A 27163-nucleotide genomic window follows, 5' to 3' on the forward strand; every position below is an offset into this window, starting at 1 on the left:
AAGCTATAAAAAGCAAATATAAATATAACACCAACCCAAATTGTAAGTACTTACTTGTACTTCAAAAGATATTCTACATTTAAACACAACCTTCAATCACAGAGTGAGCGAAATACTGTAATGACAATGCTTGATACCACCACCAAAGAAAGTTCAGAGTAAGAGTTTAACAAATGAATAAGATTAATTATGACAGGGGTAAATAAAACAACAAATGATTGAAAAATTACAACTAAATGCAGTAGATGAATGTTTTTAATTCTTCAAATGGCTAGCCACCCATTAGTTATTACGTTATTACTGTAACAGTTTTAATCTCATCTAATGGATTTGACAACAATATGTGCAATTCACTCTCTGAGTTGAGTTGTAACTACGAACCCATTTCTAACATGTATCATATAGACAAAAAGGAACATCACAGAATATGTAAGGTAGGTACTAAGAATTACTCTCCTTAAAACAGTCACTGCCTGCCAAAAATACTTCTGGCACCTATACAAACACTTATACATGAAGCAGGTACTACGAACAATACCAATTTTTAAAAAAAAACAAAACAGGTACAGTCATAAATAACATATCATACCTAATGTCTTTTAGTCTGCATAGCAAGAGCTGACAGTGAAAAATTAAACTGCTCACATAAAAAATTTACATTTACTATCTGAAGGACATTTATCGAGACATTAATTAACACATTCAAATTTATATCAAGCGACAAAACACATCTAATAAATTATTTGATATTGCCAAACATGTTCTGTAACTCGTTCAAACTTCAGAATATTCAGAGCTGATGGTCAGTTCACAGAAAAAAGTTTCAGAACTACTATGTCACACAGCTTACACAAGACTATGTAAGTTTTCGGGATACATTTCAGGTAAGTGAGATTTTATATCAAAATACGTATCAAACTGTCATGTGAATATAGAATGTTCACAATATTTTTCAGTTCAGATTTTCCCCCCATATTAAGATAAATATAGAATTATATATAAGCATAAAAATAATTTTCAGCACACTGCAATGCAAACATTTTCATCTTAATTGCAAAGAGTTAAAAAAACTCTTTACACATGTCAACAGCATTAAATATGAACAACCTAAAATTAGACATACTTTTCAACAAATACCTACAATAATGACAATATTTTGCTGCTAATTCTCAGATGAACAGATAAGGCAAAATATTTTATCTCAGTTCACATAAATTTGAGACAACCCCAAAATTAAGTATATTAAGGGACTATGAAAAATGTTGAAAATGCATGAAACCATAAAATGTGTGTTAATTCATGCTATTTGAGCTACATGTGTAAGAAAAAAGGTGTGTAGAATGCACAAGTTAAAAATAAGTAGATGTAAAAATATTAACTACCCATTCACTTAAGTACAAAACACAGGCATAAATGTATTGTTTCTATCACTAAAATGTGCGAACTTTAAAACATAAAAGAACAAAAGCATCAACAGCATTGCAATGTGCCAAAAATATAGGAGATTCAAGCAATAAAAAGAATTTTTCAAAAAATGTACAAAATATATTTGATCTTAAAGAAGATTTATTGATGGGCCATTTCTGATTCCAGAAATTACAGATTTCATAATTCTTATGTGACAAATAATGGCTAGTACCAACATAAAACAAAGCACTGTACATGCCATTAACACATTACGATAAGTGCAGAGTAACTTTCCTCCCTGCATAAGTAATTACTTCATGTAGCAACTTCACATTTCTTTTGTAATAAATTACACTATAAAACTGCTGGAAATTCCTTGAAATGAATAAGTAATCAGTGTTATGTAATTGAAATTCAAAAACAGTTTGAAACAGCAAGGTACAAATTGTATGTTATTTTTACTGGACAATTATTTCCAGCTTTAGTTTCAAGGAAACTATAACATAATTGTGATTTCAAGAGTAACAAATTAATTAATAATAATAATATATTAGTACATGTATAATAATTAATTAATAACTATCGCTTTCTGAGAAGGTAAATCCTCGAAAAATTTTTCTCAGGATACTTAAAAATTGAGACTTTATTAACAAGCAAAACTTATTAAAAGGGTCCAATTTTATGTATTTAAAGGTCAAGAGCTAAGTTTTTAAAACTTATTATGCACAAAATTTTCAAACTCTGGAAAAATTTTTCTACCAGACAATAGGTGTGTGATCACAATTATATTTGTGCAATAGAAAATATCTTTAATCACCTGAGGGTGATTTTCTGAACAATTGTAAAGAAGCAAAATTTTAAGTTTTGGTTAGTTAAGTAACATTCTACGTTATTTTATAGACCAGTGTATGATAAAACCATACTAACAGTTAAGATATTCAAACATTTTCATAATATCTTATTTTTTTCAGCGTGTACTTTTGTTTCAATATTACTATTTCCTTCCCACTGTTAAAAGGCAATATATGAATGTATGTAGGATCTAAAATGTTAAACCATGGTTAAGTTAAGTTTTGGAGGCCAATGGTAATAGAAGTTAAGAAAAATTATCACTTTCCCTCTAACATACCTGCCAGCAATGTTTACAATTGGATTCCATCTAGTACTTCAGTAATAATGAACCCTTTCATTTTCTAACAGCTCAGATATGATCAACCTTTTAAAAAACACTATGACGTCGACCAGGGGCTAGGCCCCACCTGTGAGCCGCATGTACATCCTTCATCACCCTCTCTCTCTCCATCCGCCAACTCCATTTTTCAAACCTCCCGCCAGCGATATGCAGGTAACATGTGCTCTTTGAATCAACACTAATTCCACTAACTTACGCAAGAGTCAGTGTCTAATTCCCTTTATGAACTAACAATTCAGATTGTAAACCTTTTTTTCCTGCCCAAGAGTTATGTGTTTTTTTCAGGGTCCTGCAAAAATTCTATATATTTATTTTTAAAAAATTATATTAACCAGAGAAAGTTACTTGCTGAAGAAATTATAACTTTGAACAGCAATCTCAACACATAAATTCATAACCTAATTCTTATGCTTCAATATCATTATAATAATTTACTTTAATACGTCCATGGCACAAATTTTTTGAATGGGCAGTTTAACGTGGCATGGGTGCACCGTCCAATGTTGAACTCTCGCACAAGCCGCATCGCATAGCCATCTGCACTCCAAGGACTTCAACTTCTTTATGTCAACTGATCTTCCTCATTACAGTATAGTTTAATCATCTAAATCAAATTTAATTATTCTCTTTAGTTTACCTCGGGGCTTGACTGTTTAGTTTAATTTAACTGTAATACACTAGCTGGAGTCCTGACATTACCACACATCTATAAGAGCAGTGCCAACTTAGTAAATAACATCTTAAAGTGTTCCCAACACTGAGACCGTTACGAGTCACCATTCCACACAGGCCTGAAGGACAGTCTCTGCCGGGTCCTTGTTTCTTAAATGCAGACCTCGAGGTTAGATTAAGTTTCATGTGGTTGTTTCAGAACTTTAAAAAATAAATAAGTGATCTCTTATTTAACACTTTTGTGCATTTCGCAACACTTCTTCCTAGTACCATTAAAGAGATCTGATGACTGTTATGTATCTATGTGTTTAGTGCATGTATCTATGCACTTCCGGAATTAAAGCAGTTGGCAATATGGCCTCCCAAGAGACTTGTCGTTACTGTTTTCCAGTTCATAATCCACTATAATCCAGATCATAACATGGCGCTGCGGACTGTTTCTGGTATGTGTACGATGCGGAATATCTCCGTCGCATTCTGGTAACTGGACTGTAATAGATATTGACGAATAGTTTGGTTTTGTGATGTGTTAAGTGTTACCCTAAAACGCACGCGTAATGGAGGGACTGAAACCACCGGGACCTTTCACCTTTGATGGAGATCTGGCTAACAATTGGAAGCGCTGGAAGCAAAAATTTTTAATATATATGAAAGCCACAGGTGGTGACGGTAAAGACGACGGTATTAAAATAGCTACATTGCTGCACGTGCTTGGTGAAGAAGGGCAGGATTTATTCTTCACCATGGATATATCTGAAGAAAACAGTAAAAAATATGATTCTGTTCTGGCATGCTTAGAATCATATTTTCGAGGTAGTACATACAGTGTATCGTAGCAATCAAAAAAGTATGAAGTCGTCAGAAAGAAGTACAGAAGATGAAGACATCTGTGAGAAGAGAACTTCAAATTACAGGACAAGAGGAAAACCCATGGGACGAGCAGCATACCCTTCTCACTCTAATAACAGCTTTAAGGGTCCACGAGATGGAAGGGCCACGCATCAGCAGTACAACAAGCCATCAACAAGTAAGCTACATCCGGAACATGGCACACACAATGAAGGCTTTTCAAGGTATGGTCAATCTTTTGATAAGATGTGTCACAAATGTGGACATAAACATTCTTACCAACAGTGCCCTGCGATCAATGCTGCATGTTATAATTGCAATAAAAGGGGTCATTATTCGAGAATGTGTAGATTGAAATCTGTCAATGAAGTGTTAAATAAGGAAAGTAATGTAGGTAGTGAAAAGCCTGTTGAATTGTTGTTAGGTTGTGTTACATCTAAAATGCTTATGCCTGTTGATGGTATAGCAACAAACCTAACGGATGAATGGTTTTATAGTTTATATATAACTGACTCTGATGTAAATATTAATTTCAAAGTTGATACAGGGGCACAAGTTAATGTACTTCCTGAAAGTGTTTTCTTAAAATTGAAGTTAACTAATACTGCATTGTTAAAGTCCCAGGTGGCACTCAGAACCTATTCGGGGTCAGAAATACAACTCTTAGGAAAGTGTTTTCTTGACTGTAGGACTAACTTAGGGACCTCGCACAAATTAGAATTTCAGGTGACAAAAGTTGATCACTCTACACCTATAATAGGGTTACCTGGCATTCAGCAACTTGGAATACTTAAGAGAGTAGACACGGTGGATGCGAGACAGGAACCGCAAATGCACAAAATGTTGTCTCAATATAAGGCTGTTTTTGAAGGCTTAGGCAACATTAGGGTGGAACCACATCAGTTTGTGCTAAAACCAGATAGTGCACCACCGACAGTTTCTTTTCAAAGAATACCCTTTTCTCTACATGACCAGCTGCAAGAAGAGCTGGATCGAATGATAAAACTAGGGGTAATAATCAAGGTGGATGAACCAACTGAATGGTTGAACCCTATTGTTGTCGTAAAGAAGCCTTCTGGGGAATTGAGAGTTTGTTTAGACCCTCAACCATTAAACAATGCAATCTTAAGAGAACACTGTAGATTACCAACACTAGAGGAGGTCACTCTCAAAATGCAAGGATCACAGTACTTTAGCACTTTAGACGCCAATAAAGGTTTTTGGCAGATACAGCTTACTGAGGAAAGCTCAAAGCTGACTACCTTTCACTCACCATCACAGGGACGGCTTAGGTTCACACGCCTACCCTATGGACTGTCTTGTGCGTCAGAAATTTTCTTCAAAGTTTTTAGCACATTGTTTCAGGACATTGATGGGGTACAAGTTTATATTGATGACATCATTGTTTTTGGTAAGGACCAACATGAACATGATCAGAGGTTGGAAAGGGTCCTTCAAAGGGCATTAAAAAAAAATGTAACATTTAACTGGGATAAATGTAGGTTTCGCCTAAGCGAGGTCAAATACATAGGACATATCTTCGGCAAAGAAGGAATAAAAGTTGACCCGAGTAAAGTTCAAGCCATAACTGACTTTTTGGAACCCAAGGGAGTGAGTGACTTGCAAAGGTTTCTCGGGATGATAACTTACCTTGGAAAATTTGTTCCCAATCTGTCTGAACACACTGCCTTATTAAGGGAATTGTGCAAACAAGGGGCTATCTGGCAGTGGTCAGAACGACATCAAAATGCTTTTGAAAAAGTGAAAATTTTGTTAGCCACTACACCTGTATTACAGTTTTATAACCCTCATGAGCCTATAACCATTTCAGTTGATGCATCCCAAAAGGGTTTGGGAGCAGTTCTGTTACAGTCTAAGGGTCCAGTGGCATATGCATCAAAATCATTGACACAGACCCAGCAGAACTATGCACAGATTGAAAAAGAACTGCTAGCGGTAGTTTACGGCTGTGAGCGTTTTCACCAATACATTTTTGGGCGTACTGTTCTTGTTGAGACAGATCATAAGCCATTGGAGGCAATATTTAAAAAACCCTTGGATAGGTGCCCATTACGATTACAGCGCATGAGAATCAAGTTACAAAATTATGACATTACCCTGAAATATGTTCCAGGTAAAGAATTAGCAATAGCTGATGCCTTGTCTAGAGCTAGTGGCCCAGATACAAACTTTGAACTGCATGAACAAGAGATTGCAGCTCAACAAGGCTTGGTTGTACACCACATACAAGCATCTAACAAAACTTTGGGAAACCTTCAGTCTGAAACACTTAAGGATGAAACATTGATCCAACTCAAAGCAGTCATCTTAAAGGGTTGGCCTAATACAAGTAAAAAACTGCCGTCCTGCGTAAAAGAATATTATTCATTTAAGGAAGATTTGACTATACAGGATGACCTAATATACAAAGGAACCCAAATCGTAATTCCCACATCCATGAGAGGGGCTTTGCTAGATAAAATTCATTACACTCACTTAGGGATTCAAAAATGTAAGCTACGGGCTCGTGAATGTGTTTTTTGGCCTGGCATGTCAAGAGACATAGAAAACAGAGTAGGCAATTGTACTACATGCAGGGCAGCACAGCATGCTAATACTAAAGAACCCCAAATTGATAAAGAAATTCCAGGCAGACCCTGGCAGATAGTAGCTATTGACATATTTCACTTCCAGGGCAAAGATTATCTCTTGCTAGTTGATACATACTCGAAATACCCTGAATTTAGCCACCTTCCAAACCTCTCATCAACTCAAGTAATTGCACACTGTAAAGCTGTAATGGCTAGACACGGTATTCCGGAAATTCTCTACAGTGACAATGGTCCTCAATTTTCCTCTAGAGAGTTCAAGGATTTTTCCATGCGTTGGGATTTTAAACATAAAACCTCGAGCCCTATGTACCCGCAGTCCAACGGACTAGCAGAACGCCATATACAAACTATCAAACACATGTTAAAAAAGTCTGTTGCTGATCGCAAGGACATCATGCTAGCTCTTTTGGAGTATCGTAATACACCAATTGACACCACAATGCCTTCACCGGCCCAGCTGTTATTTAGCAGACGCCTAAGAGGCTTGCTACCCTCTACAGCTGACAGATTTATTCCTCAAATACAGCCTAACATAGTGCAGGATTTGTATGCTAGACAACAAAAACAAAAACACTATTACGACTACCACTCGAGGGTGCTGAAACCTCTTAAGGAAGGGAGTCTAGTAAAAGTTAGGAACAGGAATTCATGGCAAAGTGGACAGATTGTGAAACTCTTGGACAGACCACGGTCGTATCGCGTAAGGGTTGACACTGGTCATGAGGTAGAAAGGAATCGAAAAGATATAATCAGGGATAGCATAAATCAGCCTCTGGTCATTGCAGGTGACATAGAAGAACCTAGTGGAGACACTCAAACAGTTGATAAATATGAATCAAAAACCCCACCTGTGCATGAACAACTCTCATGTGAATTAGTAAAGGATGGTGATGATAATTCACAAGAAGGGTTTAGAGGATTTGAAGAAAGACATAGGCTAGGCAATAATGTACATGATACACAAAGGAATTTTGTTCAAAATGGGGAGAGAGTAGTTAAGTCAAGTTCAGGGCGAACTGTGAAGTTACCAAATTATTTAAAAGACTATGTGTGTAAAATATAAAGAATTTGTTACCATTTTGTAAACCTTGTGTGTTAATAACTGTATTGTTTTAAATGTGTGGATTAATTATTAGCATCCTAAAGGTGCACTAAACTGCACTTTGATATAAAGACATGTCTGTTCTAACTTTATATTTTGAGAGAGGAGATGTTATGTATCTATGTGTTTAGTGCATGTATCTATGCACTTCCGGAATTAAAGCAGTTGGCAATATGGCCTCCCAAGAGACTTGTCGTTACTGTTTTCCAGTTCATAATCCACTATAATCCAGATCATAACAATGACTACACAAAATCAGTCAGAAATAATTCCTACATTTACCACTTATGGTTTGTATGTATAAACAAAAAAAATACTCTGCAGATACATTTCTCATAAACAAAGTGTGTAAACTTAATAAACAAACTGTAAACTAGTTTTACCAATTAAAATTCGCAGAATTGGCCCATCTTAATAACATCAAAAATGTATACAGCACAAAGTATAAAATATTTGTATTCATAAATAGGAAACATCAAAAATATTTACATATATATGTATGTATAGTTTCTGATGTACAATAAAATTGGAATGTCATTTAGAGCAATAGCACACAGCATATTTTCGAGGAAGACGGAATTAAAAGTCCATGTCATTGGTACCATTACGTATCGCCAAGTTATAGTTACATATTTACAAAATAGACACGACGTGCACTCAATGGCAAAAACACTTATCGATTGTCTAAGGTGCGAGTGGTACATCTAAATTCAAAACACATAATTCATAGTACATCATAAACAACATGAGTGCTATGGCTACATATTAATGCACATTAAAAAAATGAACATCAATATCTTTGTATTTAAGTTACAGTGTAAACTGACATACAAACTCCTACACAACAAAAAGGTAAAAATATACTTGATGTAATTAGTCCCTCTCCTTTTAATTACTCTCCTTTTAATTACTCTCCATTCCTCATTTTAAAGTCCACAAAATTTTGAAAGTAGTACCTAATTAACTGATTGTTAGCTGTACTTGGTAAAAGCAGAGCTACAACTTAAAGAGATTTATGTTAAATTAATGACACCATAGTGAACATGTTAGACTTTTGGAACAAATGGTTCAACTGATGGTAGGAGTAAAATAATTTAATATGAAACACCTAAAAAAATAGCTTGGAAATAAAGTTGAATAACTAACCTATTTTATTTTAATAAGTTGGTAGCAAACTTTATTTAGTCAAAAAAAAATTACAGTATGTAGTTACCTAAAATAATTTTTTTTTAAATTTCTGCAGATAATCCTTAATAAATAAAGGGGGGGGGGGGGGGGGGGGGAAGAATTTTCATTGAAAAACCTAGCAATTCCCCCTGTAGTTATCGGAAAAAAAAAAAAATGTGAGATCTCAATAATGGCAGTATGTTATTTTGGATGAAGAAAGTTGAACTGTTCAACACCTGGAATCACAAACCACACATATATACAATCAACAATATTGTTGATAGTAGAGTTATCAGATATTGGTCCCTGGTGCATTTGCCATTTGCTTAAAGTATGGCATGTGATGACGATGAAACTTAGTTACCCTTTAATGTACCTGAGTGAAAAAGATTAGAAACAGTGAGAAGAAAATGTTTAAGTTTGAACCAACGCATTTTGCTTGCAACAAGTGAAATTATTGAAAGGAAAAAAATCTTTCCTGTATGAAGGAGAATCCAATAAAACTTTTACTATGATTTGCAAAGTACATATTGCTAAAAATATAAATTTGTGTTGCCTAGCCGTGTGAATTGAAAATATTTACCATTCCATTAGTGGACTACAGTTCAGCTCAACAAGAAATGCAACATAATCAAAGCTTATTTTATGTTTCTGTGAATATTGTAAATAAAATATTTAAAATCATGAACTTTTGTTTTTACATACTTGCACTCTTTTGGTTATCAAACTGTCGAGTCAAAATTTATAAAGAGTTTACATGAAAATTATTTCTGAATAAAATTGCCTGCCTCTTTTCAATAACAGTAATGGCCAATATTTAATTAATCACTATTCATCACCATCCTCGTACAAGTATACACCCTCTGCGTATTATCATGTAAAAGATACTAATAATATAAATAACAAAATTTTAATGTTTTTCCAATTAATTCATACAACACAGAATGTCAGATTGTAGACAGCATTAAATTACTTTGTGAAAATGTAGACTGCATTGCCAACAAAAATTTTTAGAATAGTATACAGTAAACAATCAAATATTACCCATAATTAATTTATCATACTGCAGTATTTCTGTACATTATCTTTTAAGATCTTAAACAATTAAAAGTAAAGGGCACACTTCTTCCATATATTTTTTGCCAATTATGGTTTATCAATTTTTTTGGAAAGATTTTTACATTCTTAAATGCAACATCTTGTAATGGGAAACAATGAATTTATGCACTAAACTATTGTCCTGTTTCAGATACGACTCACTGAATATGCACACACAAACTATAATTTCACATCAAGATATTTCTACCTTATTTACACTTAATTTTAAAGTTCCTAGTGTGTAACTATAGGGTAACAAAGAATGTATATTTCTTGTTTTTTAAGTTTTTTACACTGAGCAAGAATATACCAGAAGTGCAATATAAAAGAAGAATATGTATTTTTAAAATTATACATCATTTTCGGTCCCTCTTCAGCTGATGGGGTGAAACATATTAGTTCACATAATTTTGGTACAAGTTCTGAATTTTTTTATATAACATTTAAATTATAGTGTAACACCTCTAATTTGTAATAAGAAATTTATCAATCAATAAACAAGTAGGTACACTGTATAGTAAGTTTTTGACAATAACATGAATTTCAGAATGTCTTACTAAACTGTAATTTTTCACCAACTTGATTATTTTTATGGGTTGAAAAAAACAATTTTTTTTTGCTGATATAACTACAGTGTTCAATAAAACACTTTGAACTCATCCACTAATAAAATTAACTACTACATATGTTTCACAACAATCTACACAACTAACAGGGCCCCGCGATTAATCCAGCAAAATTCCCTAACATGATACCACTGACCTTGACAAATTATTTTGTGAGTTGCAGCATAGATTTTCTTGAAACATTTCTTTCTAACTATAAATGCCACAAACAACAAATTTAGTCCCTTTACTGAATATACTTATATCGCTGCAGTAGGAGCTAGTACAGGCAAGATTCATAAATACATATGTATACAAATAAAATAAAAATTAATTCTTATTTTCCATTAAAAAATTTCCTTTCCAAAATATTGTATTAATTTTTTAGTAGGAACTATTAGAGAAGAATTTGTAATTTAGTTTAAGCTGATATGTTGCGTGAATTTCCACATGCTTGGTTTGAAAAATGATTCCAAGTCAAAAATTTAGAATCAAGATGGCTGCTTTGCACGAAGCATTACGGTTGGTCGCCGCCGCTACTACTGCTGTAGTCCAGGTGGCATGGGGCTGGTATATTCTCGCTCCGCGAAGACGTGCCAGGGAGAGGAGGGCATTAGATCTCATAGTTGCGGAACTTGCTGACGACCTCGCTGGATGCGTCGGAGTCCCACTTGACGTCCCGCCGGGCCCCCCAGTGGATGTTGGCCCCTCCCTCCGAGGCGCGGCGGTGGGCTCCCGGGGCCCCTCCGCCCCCGAGCAAGGTGCTCCCCCCCGCGCCAGCCGTCTCTGGCAGCATGCGGTCCTTCGTCTTCAGGGTCGACCAGTGCATCGACTGCAGCAAACACATCACAACCCTCACTCCACAATTAGGGATGTCTGTCTACTACAAACCAACTACTTTCTGTACGGACCTCCACTGTCTTTTTTGCAGACGCAAGTAAACTGAAGCAAACACTGTAAATATCTGCCATTGATTATATCTCATGACTGCTTGGGCAAACTAATACAGTAGAGTCTGGTTAACCACTTTAATGTGGACCACGGCAACCTTGGATAAGGAAAATCTCGGATAACATGGATATCAACAAAAACATGTTGCATTTTTATCGGCCCGATGGTATCATTTTTCAGGGTGATATTTTTTCAGCTACTTTTGTGTGGATCCTTTCACATCACTCTATGATTTCCCCAACCAGTTAATAACATATCTGAGGTTAATTATCTTCTTTTCAACAACAGTTAGATCATTTTATAGGTCCTCAAGCAAATGTTTGAACTGTCTTTGCTTGTAATAGTGCTTTAGGTTGGCTCAGATAATAAGGGATTTCAGTTTTTCTGAAGCTTGGTTAATCGAGACATATAGTTTTTTTTATTCCCCTTGAATGTATTTTATTTTAAAATGTTTTTTTTACACAAAATGGACATTTATTTTAACATTATATATTAAATGTTCAAACTTTGTTATTTTAAGATTAACAAGAACATTTTAACAATTAAAACTAAATTATTGTCTTTATTAGTGGAATTACATAACTTTCATGAAAACCTTAGTTGTATTCCGCAAATTTAGTCCTAAGTTTAGATGTATCACTTCAAAGAAATAACTGTTGCTAAATTGTTGGTGAAGATAAAGTTTATCTCAGAGCACTGACATCATCATGTACAAATAAATTTGGCCATTTGAAGATATTCAGAAATATCCACTATGGATTCAAAATATGTACTAGTTCTCTCCAGCAAATATGTACCTTTGTGTTCTAAAAGATCACCCTATGATTTCAGTAAATACAGTCCAAACAGTAAACGCCCGACCATAAAATCACATAGCAATAAGAGGCTCCCAAGCTATAGGCTCTTAGATTAACTGCTCACTAAAGATCAAATAAGATAAAAAAAGTTTTGTATGCCTAAAGCCTTGTGACTAGCTCAGTGTCAGGTACACAAGGAAATGTAATACTTGTTTACATTCTCACAATAGGTTTCAAGCGAGGGCCCGTTTTCATCCCAGAATGTGTCAGTTTTCTAATTATTTTTACTTAATTTAACTACATAACTTATTTCAAATTGTATTGTGGAATCATATTTCAAATCATATGTGGGGCGCATGGCTGCAACACGCGCCAGGTACCTAAGTGGCCTGGCAATCCAGCACGGCCAGACGTCACGTGCGCATATCTACTGGGATTAAAGCAGCCCAGCTTCACCACCCCCCTACCCTCTTTCCATGATACTGTCATATATTCTAGTGGCAGATTTACAAATTTTCAAGGTATAGGCTGTAAAGTTTTTGCCGCTCTTGCCTCTACAATTTTCACTATCAATTTGATATGCAATTATAGCAGGACGCTACCAACCGAGGCCAACTCGTGGTTTTGTAGTTTCGTGCCTTATTTTCTTTTTGTTTTGATGTTGTTTTCGTTTTTCGCCTAGATTTGTTCGGGTAACCGGGGTAACCCACATGGTTATTGGAATGGAGAATGGGCCTCGCCACGTGCAACATTGACGTCATTGATAACATTGTAGCGTTAAAAAAAATACTGCATTCAGGGAAAAAAATTTTTTGACTTAAGACTATTTCGCTATCGCTGCTCAAGGTTTTTTTTAGAATTCCAATAAAATTTCCTAAATCTAGTGCAAATTCAACACATAATAGTCGATACATAAGATTTAAATCGGTAAAATTATTCACTAAATTATTTACTATATTCAAATTAAAATCACAAAATCATATACAAACCATCCGGTTCACAGACTCCAACCAGTAATAGGAATAGCATGTATGGGTTGATAGTGGGAACAGAGAAATACAATTTCTATAATTTCACTCTTCTCTCTCATTCAAAGTGTGGGCAGAGGGCGCAGAGGCCGATTACTGGTTGGGGGGCAGCGAACTAGCTGTTTTACTCAAGAATATGGAAGTTTGCTTTATGGATTCACGGAACGTACAATGACAAGGGAGAGGGGAAAGTCATCGGCAAAATTTGTAGCAGACTTCTATCTGTAAAACATCAGAAAACAGAAAACCGTCATGCAGAAATGTTTTTTATTTCTATGAGGTAGCAAAAAAAAATTCTGTCCCCAAATTTGCCGCCCCAAAAATCTGCCGCCCTAGGCGCAAGCCTACTCAGCCTGCTGGTAAATCCGCCACTGATATATCCTTTAGTGGCCTGGGAATTCCATGAGCTTACTGAGGCCACAGCGTGGATATCGCCGCTGTTCTGGACACAAGTGTCGGGTCGGCCCGGGATGACGCGACACATCACAACCACTCCAGTCAGTTCCAGCAAGCCGGCCAACGTGTATAAAAGCGAAGATGCCGGCCTCCGCAGGAGTGCCAAGAGGTGAGCTGAGTGAAGTGGCGAGGACGAGAGACCCTCCTTTGCGAGCTGCACGATGCGGAACGACGGGACAGTGCGTGTGTGACCGAGTGGTGCAAAACAGGTGCGGGGTAAGGCGTGAACCACTGTTGAGCCTAGCTCCAGTGACTAGTGCGAACTGTGGACTGGATACTTAGTGATTTGTGAACAGACATTCAGTGTGGTTATTTAACTAGTAATGTAAATATTAGTAGCAAATAAAACTGGATAAAATTAATTGGGCTATCCTTACAAACCCGTTTTCCCCACTCGCAACAATATGAAACAATAAGAACTTTTAATTTTTTTTTTAATATAAGATTTCAATGACCAATCAAATCAGAGCAATGATAAGCAAGTAGTGAGCAAAGAAGGACGGTCTTTGGATTCACTCGCCGGAGCAAAGCAGGCAGTATATGTTAACTAGTCACCTCGAGTAAGACTAAGAGTTTGTTCACAACAAGTGGATTTGCTGGGAGTAACTAGTAGTTCTTACTGTGTTACCTTCAATGGTGAATCCAAGAGATGAAGGGGAAGGGTCTTGAAGGGCTAAAGCCCTTCCCCCCACTCCTACCACCACTATTTTACAATTGTAACTTTCAGAGGAGAAAAATTACATTTTCAGACGATCTCATCAATATCCATCAATGTTTACAATAGAGCGGACTTGACTCCAGGCTAATGAATGCCTTTTTTCATCTAGGCTGCTAGAGCTCTCAATTCAGAACAAAGGCATTGGACAAACGACATCACCTCGACTAGCCAACCACACTTTCCTTGTTCTGCTCCCTCGAGTCTCGAACAAGCTTCATGAAAAGCAAGCAACCAGCCCAATGGTGGGCTACTGACGACTGGCTGGCGGCACGTAGCATCAAATTCACGATGGAATAAAACCAATATCCTTCTTACTTGCATAACAATGTGTTCAGCTCATTCCACACTGCTAAATTCCAGCCACACTCAACAGAAAAACACTATTTTTAATACAATAAAACTCAGTAAAGCAACCGTGATAAAGTTTACACCAAATAAATTACTCCACAAAAAAAATGAACATAAATATAATGTACTCTAATTAAAATTTTGTAATGATCTAATCCATCCACTAAATACACTTAATATTAAGAAAAACAAAAATAATTATCAGAATTTATATTTAAGTTTAGGTTTGGCTACTAAAATTTCTTTCAGAGTAAATCTGTTTGTACAGGACACCTAATAAGCTATAAACTGAACTGGTTTCAACCCAACTAGATATTACAAAATGTATTGTGCCATACACGCAGCAAACAGCCAACTGGATATATAAATGAGATTTATAATATAAAACCCTGATAGATGCACCACATTTCTGAGGTCTTTAAGTTTCTCCATTTCAATAAAAAATAAAAAACATCTGGACGTTTCAATCAGTAATACAGGGTGTGGTGCGGAAACTTGCTGATTTGAAAGGCCAATAAAAAATAAAGTAGTAGATATATAAATATAATTTAATTTTTCTTGTTACACACACACACACACAAACACACACACACACACACACACTGAAATTTTTTCATTATATAGTTTTAAAGATGACATCCATCAAATGATGGCCCCCATTTTCAATGCATTGAGTTACCCGATTTCTTAAGTTCTGTGCAACTCTTTCAAGCATATTGACGGGTATGTTGGCGATAGCTTAGCGTATGTTGTTTTTCAGATGAGGTAGGGTCCTTGGATGGTCATTGTAAACAATTGATTTCAGATAACCCCATAAAAACGTCACACAGAGCCAAATCGAGGGAATAAGCAGACCAAACAAGGTCACATCTCAATGAGATAAGGCGCTCTGCGAAATGTTGATTCAAAAGATCCATTGAACACCACATGGTGTATGCCGTGGCTCCATCCTGGTGGAACCAGACATCCCCAACATTCATTTCTGCGAGTGCAGGCAGACAAAATCTTTCAATCTTTGTGTGTAACGAGCCGCAGTCACCGTGACTGCGCGTTCATTTTCCTCAAAAAAATAAGGACCAATTATCCCCATTCTTGACATTGCACACCACACAGTTACTCGTTCACAGTGAAGTGTCCGCTGATGAAGTTCAGGCGGATTGTTAAAACTCCAATAACGCATGTTTTGCTTGTTTACACTACCTGAAATGTGAAAGCGAGTCTCATAACTGAATAGCACGAGTGCGTCATGAGGCAAGTTTTCACGGAGCACTTCACATGCATTTCGGCGAGCAATAAAATCGCATTCATTAAGCACTTGTGTCACAACCATTTTGTAGGGATGAAAGTTGAGTTCATTATGAAGAATTTGTCTCACACTGCGATCCGAAATCCCCAGAGCAGCAGCGTGTTTACGTGCTGAACGCCGTGGAGAGCGCAAAAATGACTGCCTCACTCTCTCAATGTTTTCGGGGGTGGTGACAGTCCGCGGACCTCCTGTCCCACTTTTCATCTCACTTCCACCCGCCCTAATGTGTCCACCCACGTAACAATCGATTGCCGACCAGACACTGGACCTGCAGGACGAATATTGAACCGAATACGGAACACTCGTTGAGTGGCGATAATGGAACGGCCATTAGAAAAGTAAGCCTCGACAGCAAACGCGCGCTGCTCGTTGGTCCAACGCATGGCAGCAACTGACTAGGCGGGTGACAACACGTCATGGACTGCACTTTCGAACGAGACCCTTCCCACCCTTTCCCGGCCCCATCTCACCTCTTGACGCAAAATACAAATCAGCAAGTTTCCACGCCACATTGTTAGTTTAAGATTTAAAAAGTATACAAATATTTTACCGTTTTATAGAACCCAGAACAGCATACATTTGAAAATGAACACTTAAACTTAAAAGCAATTTTTAAAAATATTATTATTTCATATAAATTTATTTTAAAAATTAAAAATCAAAATAGGATGAACAACATATTTTTTGCTAAAGACTTTTATAACTACGCCCAAATATTTTTTGTAAGTACAATATGTATTAACAAAATAATAACTAAATTGTTACTGGACAGGAATATCCTAATATAAAGTGTAAACCAGATTGGCTTAACATGATCAGTTTCATACTACTTACCGAATGTACATGTTCCTTCATGCCAACCCATTGCTTATAACTTATTGCTATTCCACTGTTTCGCCACTTGTCGTAGTTGCTCCTCTTTTCAGGGTCGCAAAGTATTTCTTTCGCTTCCTAAAACAATACAAATTTTGATTTCAATAAGTCAGTCTAAAGACCTAAAAAAACAAGCTTCAAAAACATGTTCTTCCTAAAAGTGTGTGGTTGTTGGTTTTCTGGAATTAAGTCTTCAAGGCACTTACTCATTAAGACCAACAAATATTAATTCATATCAAGCAATAGCCTGATGCAGTTCTACCAGGGATATGGATGAGTATCTTGCATTTCAAAGGGTAGTAACATTACACAGGATTTAATGAGAAAACAAATATTTCAACATTCATTGCAGCAGGCATCTTCAAGTACAGATCCCATCTTCCCATCATCTTTCAAGTTCAATTACAAAACCCTAAAATTAGACAAAAATTAGTCAACTAGAATCACAGCTATGCAGCTACATTTTGACATAAACAATTACAGTAAACCCTCTTAATAAAATCTGAACTAAGATAATTCCCTGCATAGTAAGTTTTAAAAATTAAGCACTTTACTTATTTTAACAAACATATAAATAAGTTCAACACAGACAATTTGATGGAAAAGCATGGACTACATTCAAAATAGCAGATACACAACACAAACATTACAACTATATGTGCATAGCACAGAATTTGACTCTATAGTCACACACAAAACAGTGTGTTAACAGTCACAATCGTGCCCGCTAAGAAGAATATTTTGTTGCTCATACAAAAGAAACACTAACAAATTCTCTCGTTGAAGATAACAGGTAGTTTGGTGTAAAATTTGTTAATGATTATGATATTTTTGGATGAATGTTAGTGCTATAATTGAAATAAATAGAAATTTAAATAAACTTTAAGTTATTTTTCTCACATCGCAAATTTGCATGTTCTTTACAAAACAGGTGCGGACAGAAAACATTCACTTTTGCCTATCGTTACTCCTAGTGCTGTGTCTTAATGAAATAATGTCCCTAGCAACTTAATCATCTAAGTACGAAGATACATGGGGAAAAAAATCCTGGCAAACCACCTGGGCCTACACTGCACATCTGAGGCCTAATTTCTAAATAAAACATCAGAAAAATTATGAAAATGAAGTTTTAAATACATAATTGCAGCATGAGTCTGACCCCATAAGTAAAATTCTCTACCCTTACAATCTTATATATTGTTTAGGAGCCACCACCCCACATGTCTTTCGGCACAGTACTTGACCATCGACTGATGAAATGAGGCACAATAAAAAACACAGAAAAACAAACCAACTGGAGACTTCCTATTGGCCACAAATATTATTCTTACAACTATTATTTTCAGATTCCCCAGTCAGAGAACTCTTCCACGGTTCTGGCAAACAACTCTGTCTCTAACACAGGAAGCGATAAAGTATCATCTTATCATTTTGGTGCCTCAGGCAGACACATCTCTCTTTCCATTCACAGAATCCACTGTCCTACATTCTAGAAAGTCACAAACACATTATGAATCATAAAAATTACAGCTATGAAAAGGACATTTAAATGAAATAAAACCTTGAAAAACACACTTACATAGTGAAAAACAAGTAAAATTAAAGTTAAATGGCTTCTAAACAAAATAATTAAATATCAAGATTAGTTACAAGAATATTAATATTATTAAAAGTATGAATACCTCTGTCACCATAACCTTGGATGATATAATCAGCTGATCATCCAGCCTTACCGAAAAATATTCTGTCTTAGAAATGCTCTGCAAAACTGGGGAGGGGACCTGCAATGCTCCAAGTGGTTTAGAAAACATTCCAATTGCTTTTCCTCACATTAACTACTGTCAATAATTTCACTGCAAAAATGTTTGAATTTTGTCGGCTATTATATGAAAAACGTTTTACGCAAAAATCCAAATACATATTTATTTTCTATGTTTTCAGTGGTGCATACTGAAATTTTTTTGAATAACATTCAATAGGAATATTTTAACACCAATGTGCAAGTTAATGAAGACCAAACAATCACCATTTTTACTGTTTCAAGACAATTTGCTTTCTGAGCAACAGTCATGGTCACTTAAAGAGTTTACTGCATTATGCTTTTGCATAACCTAACTGTTTTGTTGTGATATCATCATTAAATGTTTGTCCAGAGTTTATTGGCTTTGTTCTCTGTCTTTAGATTGCCAAAAGCAGATGTACCATGTGGACCCATTTTTTAACAAGTACCTATTGCTCAATAAACAAAACTGATAAATAAATAAATTATGAAAGACCCCTTTTACAGTACCTAACTCATCTAGTAAAACTACTCACTGCCTAAAATCCTTATTCAAAACCAACAGCATGTCATGAAAACTATTAACATAAAACTCTCACACCCATGTTCACTGCAATGCCTTCATGTGCATGCATGCATCCACATATCCTGCGAGCAATCTATGACGTCATATGAGATCAGAAGCATACGAGAATTTCATTTTGGGGGAGGAGGGGTTATAAAACCTGTCTGCCTGCCGTTCGCTTTCAAATTCTTTCCTTTTGTTGGTTAGAATGATAAGACGTTCCCCCAGCACATGCCAGTTATGGTAGTTAATACCACATTGCTGTGCCGCAGTTTTACGTAACTATTACGAAAGAAGCACACAAGTGTGTGCACCATACTGTTATTGGCAGGGGTGCAACAACAGGGGGGGGAAGGGTATTTTGCCCCCCCCCCCCCCCCTCTGAAACCTTGAAGTGGGAGCAAACGAGGGCAAAGAAAGTGCTGTGTAATCAATTTTTAGATAATAAAACTGCTTAAATAGCACCATCTTCCACCTTAAAATACAAATTTTCCCGGGGGAGGACCCCCGGACCCCCCGCTTCAATAGGGGGGGGATTGATCATTCTTTATAAAAAGGTATATTGCACCCCCCCCCCCCCCCTTTGGAAATGTAGTTGTTGCGCCCCTAGTTATTGGCTATGTGTTCAAAGCAAAAAGATGCTAGAACAATAGATAAATATCTTCTAGTTTTAATTAATTATTAATGGCTTTCTGTGGATAAGTCATTGCATAATGTTATGTTTATATAAACTAAAGTATGCTGTTAAGTAAACTAAAGTTTTAAACAAATTAAAATAAATGCTGTATTATACAATTTTCCCCTTGCAGCTTTGAAATGCAAGCACAAAACAATATTAAGTTACGTGAGTAGAGATTTTTTCTCATTTATCTTTAATAATACAAATTTCTATGTAGTCAAGCAGTATTTGCCAATTGGATGAGGGCAGAAAACAGCACTCTTCAAAGAAAAAATTTACCTTTAAGTTCAGCAATTTTCTACACACCATGAACACATTGTGAACATAACCCAAATCGAATGGAAAATTAATTTCTTTGATGCACATTAATGATATTCCTTACACAGGATAGATGAGCTTAGTATATATATTTTAATTCTTAAAAGCAACATTTAAAAACAGTAAACACCAATAGTAAATCAATCAAAGTATTGATTGCTAAACTGAAGAAATTTTTCATTTTTAAGTATTTTGGCAGAAGTGAACATGAACCCAACAACATATTCTATTTCTAAACAACTTATCAAGAACTCTGCATGGTTTTCAAGGAAAAAAATGAAAAAATTACAATTTGATCGTGAAGTAAATATAAATTGTAAGTCAACCAACTTTACATCATTTGTTGAGCGACTTTAAGACGTTTGAATAAACAGTTAAGCACTTCATTACCTACTGTTTATCTGTGGCATATTTTCAAACTTTTTTACATTAAAAGCAAATACTATGAGAATATATTTTTATTTAAAGAATATGGTTTTTAAGTTCATCCAGCATATGCAATTTTGTGACTAGACCTAATTTCCCTCCAGAAAGCAGTTGTGGCTTTACTAGCATTTGCCAGACGGGTCAAGAAAAATTTATTTACAAAGACATACAGATTGGCAACTATTGGTGTTCACTTTAAGGATTTTGAAATATAGTAAATATATATATATATATTATAGGTATATATAAATTCAGTTTTAGCACAATATATAAATTTCTGATACTATTTTGTAACCATTGGTGAAAGACAGCAAAGAGAGAAGAAACCTACTAACATTGTGAAAAAACTAAGAAATAATTTGAAAAGAGATATAAATAATAGGTACTACTTATTTGAAAAAAGTTTACAGATGACAGAATATCTGTTAACTTATGGTTCATTAATCTTAAATAGTATTTATAAAGTCATCAATGTCTGAAATAATTTTCCACATCATGTCTTATTTTGAAATGTTAAATAATAACACATTATTTCAGGTTTTTTCTAGCATTTACATGAATCTCCAAATATCTGCTTGTAAATGAAAGGAGAGTATATAGCTCTTTTTCACATGTTTAATTCATCATAAATGGAGTTACACTGGTGAATATGCTGCTAGAAAGACATAACTTGAAGTAAATTCTTCCTCATTAGAATGCCTGAAGATATGTATTTAGGTGAAGGAAGAGCTCCTAAAGTGAGAATTAATTACATTAATAAAATTATTTCCCAATTGGATATATTAAAATGGAAAACTTACTTTCAGCTGTTGGAATTTTGCTTCTGCTTCTTTGTCACCTTCATTCTTGTCTGGATGGAACAGAAGTGCTTTTGCTTTGTACTCTGCATTGATTTGCTCCTCCTTGTAAAAGAAAGAAAGAAATCATTAAACCTATCTTGGCTTATAGGGTACAACCAAGTAAAGTGGCATAATGCTCAGGTGTTTTTCTCTGCAATCCAGCAAGTACCTTCGCAATTTTTTCCTTGAAGCAAAAATTCTTTACATCCAGTACTAAGGGTAAGTAGAGGTGATGATGTCATCACAGTAAAAACACTCAGGAAGTAACGAAATGTGGAACAAGAATTTATGTATTTATCATATTTTATCCATAAAAACACTTGTCAAGAACACAGATGGTGGCAGCAGCAGCTGTGCTCAATGTAAAGTTTGTGTTATAGTACACTTGAATACTTATGTTAGTTTACGTTCTTCAGCAGTGCAAAAATGTCTGAATTTTAATTAATTCTTAAGATATTAGGTTTGGTTAGGTTAGTATTACAAGTTAATGAAGTATTTAATATTTTGTAGTTTCGTAGTACTGAAGTTAAGTGTAAGTCTGGGTTCCCAATTAAAAAATAAGCGAATGCATAGCAGACCACGCGCACAACTATGCGCATGACCTGTGCGAAGCCGGTTCACAATTAGGGATGGCAACGATATGTCAATATATCAATATTTCATTTTCAAAATATTGATAATTTAGCACCAATATTTTAATGTCAATATTTTTCTATATCTGTACGTGTTTTGTTCTGAATACATTAAATTTTTAAAAGTAAAAAGTTATTAAAATTATCTGTAAATAAATTTGGCAAAAATAATCATAAAATAGCGGACCGAAAGCTTCGGAAAGAACAAATTATTGTGTAAAAGGAGAAAACAAAGGGGAATGTTGGAGTTCATAGTAGGGAATTTCATTTCATAGGTTGGTAAGTTTAAGCATTTCAATTCCTGACAGGGTGACTGTTGGTAATAAGGGCGGTTGTCGGTGAAGTGAAAAATAGAAATGTGGACATATGTCTAGGAACTGATTTTATATTCACATTCTTCAGTGTTTTCGGTGTTGTAATGTGGTGGAGTAATTTTTTATTCAGTGTTGTTTGCTGTGACGGTATGGTCACATCATAAGAACCTAGAATTGAAGAGTGCAAAGGAAATTACTGCAACCCAGTTGACACCTATTGATTTGGACTCCAAAATATCACTGTACTTGTCCACACCAGTTGCAACCAACCTTAAAGCCAACCCTTTAGAAATTTGGAAGGATCTAAAAAATGTTTATCCAAAAATGTACCTTTTAGCAAGACAAGACCTTTTGCCACCTCAGTCCCTGCTGAAAAACTTGTTTCTAAGGCAGGGAAACTATCATGGAAAAAAAAGAAACCGCCTGAGTGGAAAGCTATTGTCCAAACTTTTATTTTTAAATGGAATATCATCAAAATATTGGAAGCAGTTCTTCCCATTTTTTTTTCTTTCTCAAAGTTTAAATAGGATTTTCTCTGTATGCATTATTTTCCAATAAGTTTAAGTTGTATTTTGTTGGAGTCATCAATGAGGTATTCAATTTTAGCTGTTATTATTAAATGTACCTATGTCTTTATAAGTATATGTATGTGTGCAAATAAACCTGCAGAGCCCATAGTTAAGTTAAAATAAGAAGAAAAGCTTATATAACTGAAACATATGCTTCTAAGTTTGACAAAATATATGAATATATTTATGCTGGTTTCAGATAATTATAATTCAATTATCTACAGCAGGTTTTGCTCCTACCAGCAAAATTAAATATAACTAAGGAATTTTTCCAATTTTTATTGTTCAATATTCTCTTTTCTACACATTTGTTGGCTTCTTTTTTGCTTAACATCTTCATAAGTCTATATAAAAAACAATCCATACAATTTACTTAAAATTAAAAAGAGTTGAAGAAAAAACTATTAATAAATAATATAGAGGTTTTTTTAATAATTATAAAATAATAAATCTAATTTAATTTAATTTACTTTTGTCAGAAAAAGCTACATTTGTATTACGTAATTCCTTCTGTCAAAAGCTCAATGTAACATATACTAATGATTTTATAGTAGTTAAAGCATGGATAAAAAGTTGTATATTATAATAGTGTGATAAATAGAAACTATCACTATTTTCAAGCCGATAATTTATCGGTTTCAAACAATTAATCAAAAGTCTGATACATCCATATAACATATTATGTGGTAGCCCAATTGCAGGTGTATTTTTAATCTAATCTAATCCTTATTCACAATTGATATCTTACTGTTAATTTCAGCCAATGAAATTTCGAGATGTATCCAATATCTGTTGGCAGTGTTAGTAACTATATTAACTACCAAATACAGTGTTGCCAATTTGTGGGTAATTTCTAAATTTCTGGTATTTTATACTACTGCAAGGATTATTTGGTTTCGTGTAAAAGAAAGTATTTTTGTACCACAATAAATAACACTTTTGAAATTAGAAACTAAGAACTGTTTTTGCTATAACCACTGGAAGTATATGTTCCAGATCTAACCTTGTTCAATGTGCATTGTTTGAAATTTCAACATAGGTGGTAATCATTTAAATAAAAATATCTATGACTGAACTTCTTAACCTTTAGCTATTTTAACTAACATTTTGACGTTGACAGCTTCCAGTTCTTATAAAACTAACAAAACAGTGTCACAAGTTACATAGTGTACAGATAATTTTCCACTCTTTTATTTGCATTAAGCAATCATTAAGTTATATCACCAAGAAATGGCTATTTTCTTTTGCCTGGCATAAAAGTATACTATTTTAATTTTATTTTTGAGCTGGTATTTTGGCTTTAACGTAAGGATGAAAATTAGCAGCTGCATTGGCAACACTGGCCAAATGATTATACCGTAACAACTGATCAGCAATCTGTGAGCACAATTTTTCAACATAAAAAAAAGGGTAATATAAAATTTTTAGTTAAACATTCTAATGACCCATTTTTTTTTTACAATTTTTGCTAGTGACCTGTAAGTAATAACATTAATTAATTTTTAAAGCAGTAATTACACATGAGCATTGTAATATCTCGACAATTTATTACACAATACGATTGATAAAATATAAACAGTTCTCCAGTTCTGCCAAAATGGCTTCCTACTCTATCATTGGTTGTTGCGCCATGCGTCGTAACAGAAATAAAATATATTAATTTCCCTAATATGCGCACCTCTCTCCCATGCACACAACCATTCTATGCAGTATTGTGAATTGAGTAGGTTCGAAAACATGGCAGTCAAATCTTGTAAGCACTACCTACCTACTGTTACTGACAATCAATTTTATTTTAAAATTTAATTATAAAGAAAATCTACTCATAAAGAATTATAAAATGGATTCACTGGTCTCCCTCCAACACAAAATCCTAGCTACGGCCCTGCCCTGGGAACAAATGATGCTACACAAATTACTACGATGAACAATAGAAATAACTTTTGTGATTTTCCCCCCATATAAATGAGTTCCAATTCCAAACAATAACCCAAATTAAATATTTTACACGTCAAAGTTTATCAGAGTATGGTAATGAACTCCATGGTAATGCATTAGTAAAATATTCCCAATCAAGGTATTGTTAAGTAGCTCCACACATTAAATGGGTATCATAAATATTTTTTATCTACCTTCAAAACTAAGAACAGGAGAATTTTTTTTATTAGGCTATTTGTAAAAATATTTAAATTTGCATGTACACAAAAAAAATAACATTTTTAGAACACTTACTTATATTCTATGCACATTGCCCATAATTTTTTTTATAAACAGTATTGACATTTTCTTTTAATTTTAATATTTTATTTTACTGTCCTTCAGCACTCAATAATTGCACAACATAGAAGCAGCATTTTCCAACAAACAGTAGGTATATAAGTTTAGTATTAAAAATAGCAACATTTTACATAGGCATTTAAAATTCAATTAATTACTTCATCACTACCACTTCTTACCACTGTGACGCAAACTTACTATACCCACTAATCATACTGCAAAATAATGGTTAAAAAATGACATGCGCTTGCACAACAATACACGGTTGGTCTACTGCCTGAAATATTTAACTTCTCAAAAATATTGAAAAAGTCGTGGGCTCAATATCCTATTTTCAATTCTAAATGCATGCATTAAAACTGGTAAATTATAAGTCTTCTAAGTAAGTAATAAATAACACAGTAAAATACTGAAGCCTGAAGTAGGTAAGTACATGAAAGTTAGAAATTTAATATGACTTAGGTCGCGTTAAATTTCTTATGTAAAACATGCTAATCCTGACCCATTTTCTATTATAATTAGGAGTAGAGTTGTTAAGTTTATATTCGTAATTTATTTTTTATAAAAAACTGTTTTAAGGGAAAAAAATGTTTAATGGAAATCATTGTTGATCATTGTTGATAACTTTACCCAAGTTAATTCCACAATAATATTATATCATATTATGATACAATGCGCTATGCCAACAAATAAAACTCTTAAAATAATAACAATTTACTACATATATGATGGTTAACGGATGAAATGTCAAGAAATCAATACTAGCACAGCAAATAATGGTGGTACTTACAGTCGCAGATTCGTCACATCCTAAGATCGCATAATAATCTTCATCTCCACTCCTCGTAAAGTTCAAAATACTGTCCACTCCACTCATTTTTTATTTCGAGAGATGTAATTTGTTTGCGTTCGAAACTCGTCGTCCCGCAACACAAACAACCACCTGACGTACTCTAACGAATGGCAAGCGTTGAGCGCGACTAGTCGCTTCAGTTTCCCTGAAGTAGCTGGTAAAATCCCTGGGAAATTTTGCGGAGGTTACATACGTCACTCGGGTTTGGCTCATGCGTTCTGTATTTCAGGTTTAGAACTGGAGAAACTGTATCCAGCACGTTCATTGGTTATCCATCTCAAGTGAAATTCCGCTAACCAATTGCAACTTGGTATTTGGATTAACTAAACGTTAGGAACACGCCACATAGATGGCAGCACAAATAACTAAAAAAAGTTGCGGACAATACCATAGATAAGAGAAGCGAGAGAAGAAACATTGAAATAAACTTGTGAAACAACTGTCATGATAATGCTTGCAATCTTTGCCGAAAACACTGGTAACACATAACTGTAAAGGTAGCAAGTTATACTTTCTTTACTCCATGTGGTTAGTTTTGTCCATATTTTAATGCATGATGCAAGTGCCAAAAGATTATACATTTTAGTTTGGCGTCAATGTCAAATTTCTCCTTTCTTCAGTAGTATATTGTAAGAATAGCTGCTTTTTCGTATATAAAACAATATAATTTCGAAAGTGATGTTTTCCAATGCCACAGCCTATTCTTTATTTACTCTGGAAACAGCATTTG

The 27163-nt window shown here is 34.7% G+C and overlaps 1 protein-coding gene across 1 annotated transcript; it reads right to left on the bottom strand.

Moving 5' to 3' along the window:
- LOC134543152 (J domain-containing protein) lies at window positions 1-26719 on the bottom strand. The gene is made up of 4 exons (XM_063388012.1): window positions 26371-26719; window positions 21750-21851; window positions 17143-17259; window positions 1-11536 (listed from the first exon to the last, which is right to left on the bottom strand). The coding sequence occupies exons 1-4, from the start codon at window positions 26455-26457 to the stop codon at window positions 11318-11320; spliced, it is 525 nt and encodes a 174-aa protein (XP_063244082.1). The 5' UTR covers window positions 26458-26719; the 3' UTR covers window positions 1-11317.
- Window positions 26720-27163: the final 444 nt, after the last annotated feature.

The sequence above is a fragment of the Bacillus rossius genome (assembly GCF_032445375.1).
Source record: "Bacillus rossius redtenbacheri isolate Brsri chromosome 9 unlocalized genomic scaffold, Brsri_v3 Brsri_v3_scf9_2, whole genome shotgun sequence".
Classification (NCBI taxonomy): domain Eukaryota; kingdom Metazoa; phylum Arthropoda; class Insecta; order Phasmatodea; family Bacillidae; genus Bacillus; species Bacillus rossius.

Excerpts from the sequence above, each read along its gene's own strand:
- LOC134543152 (XM_063388012.1), bottom strand. The coding sequence starts at position 26,457 with ATGAGTGGAGTGGACAGTATTTTGAACTTTACGAGGAGTGGAGATGAA. Across the intron at positions 21,852-26,370 it reads GATGTGACGAATCTGCGACT|GAGGAGCAAATCAATGCAGA; the intron begins GTAAGTACCACC and ends TTCTTTTACAAG. Across the intron at positions 17,260-21,749 it reads CAAAATTCCAACAGCTGAAA|GAAGCGAAAGAAATACTTTG; the intron begins GTAAGTTTTCCA and ends GTATTGTTTTAG.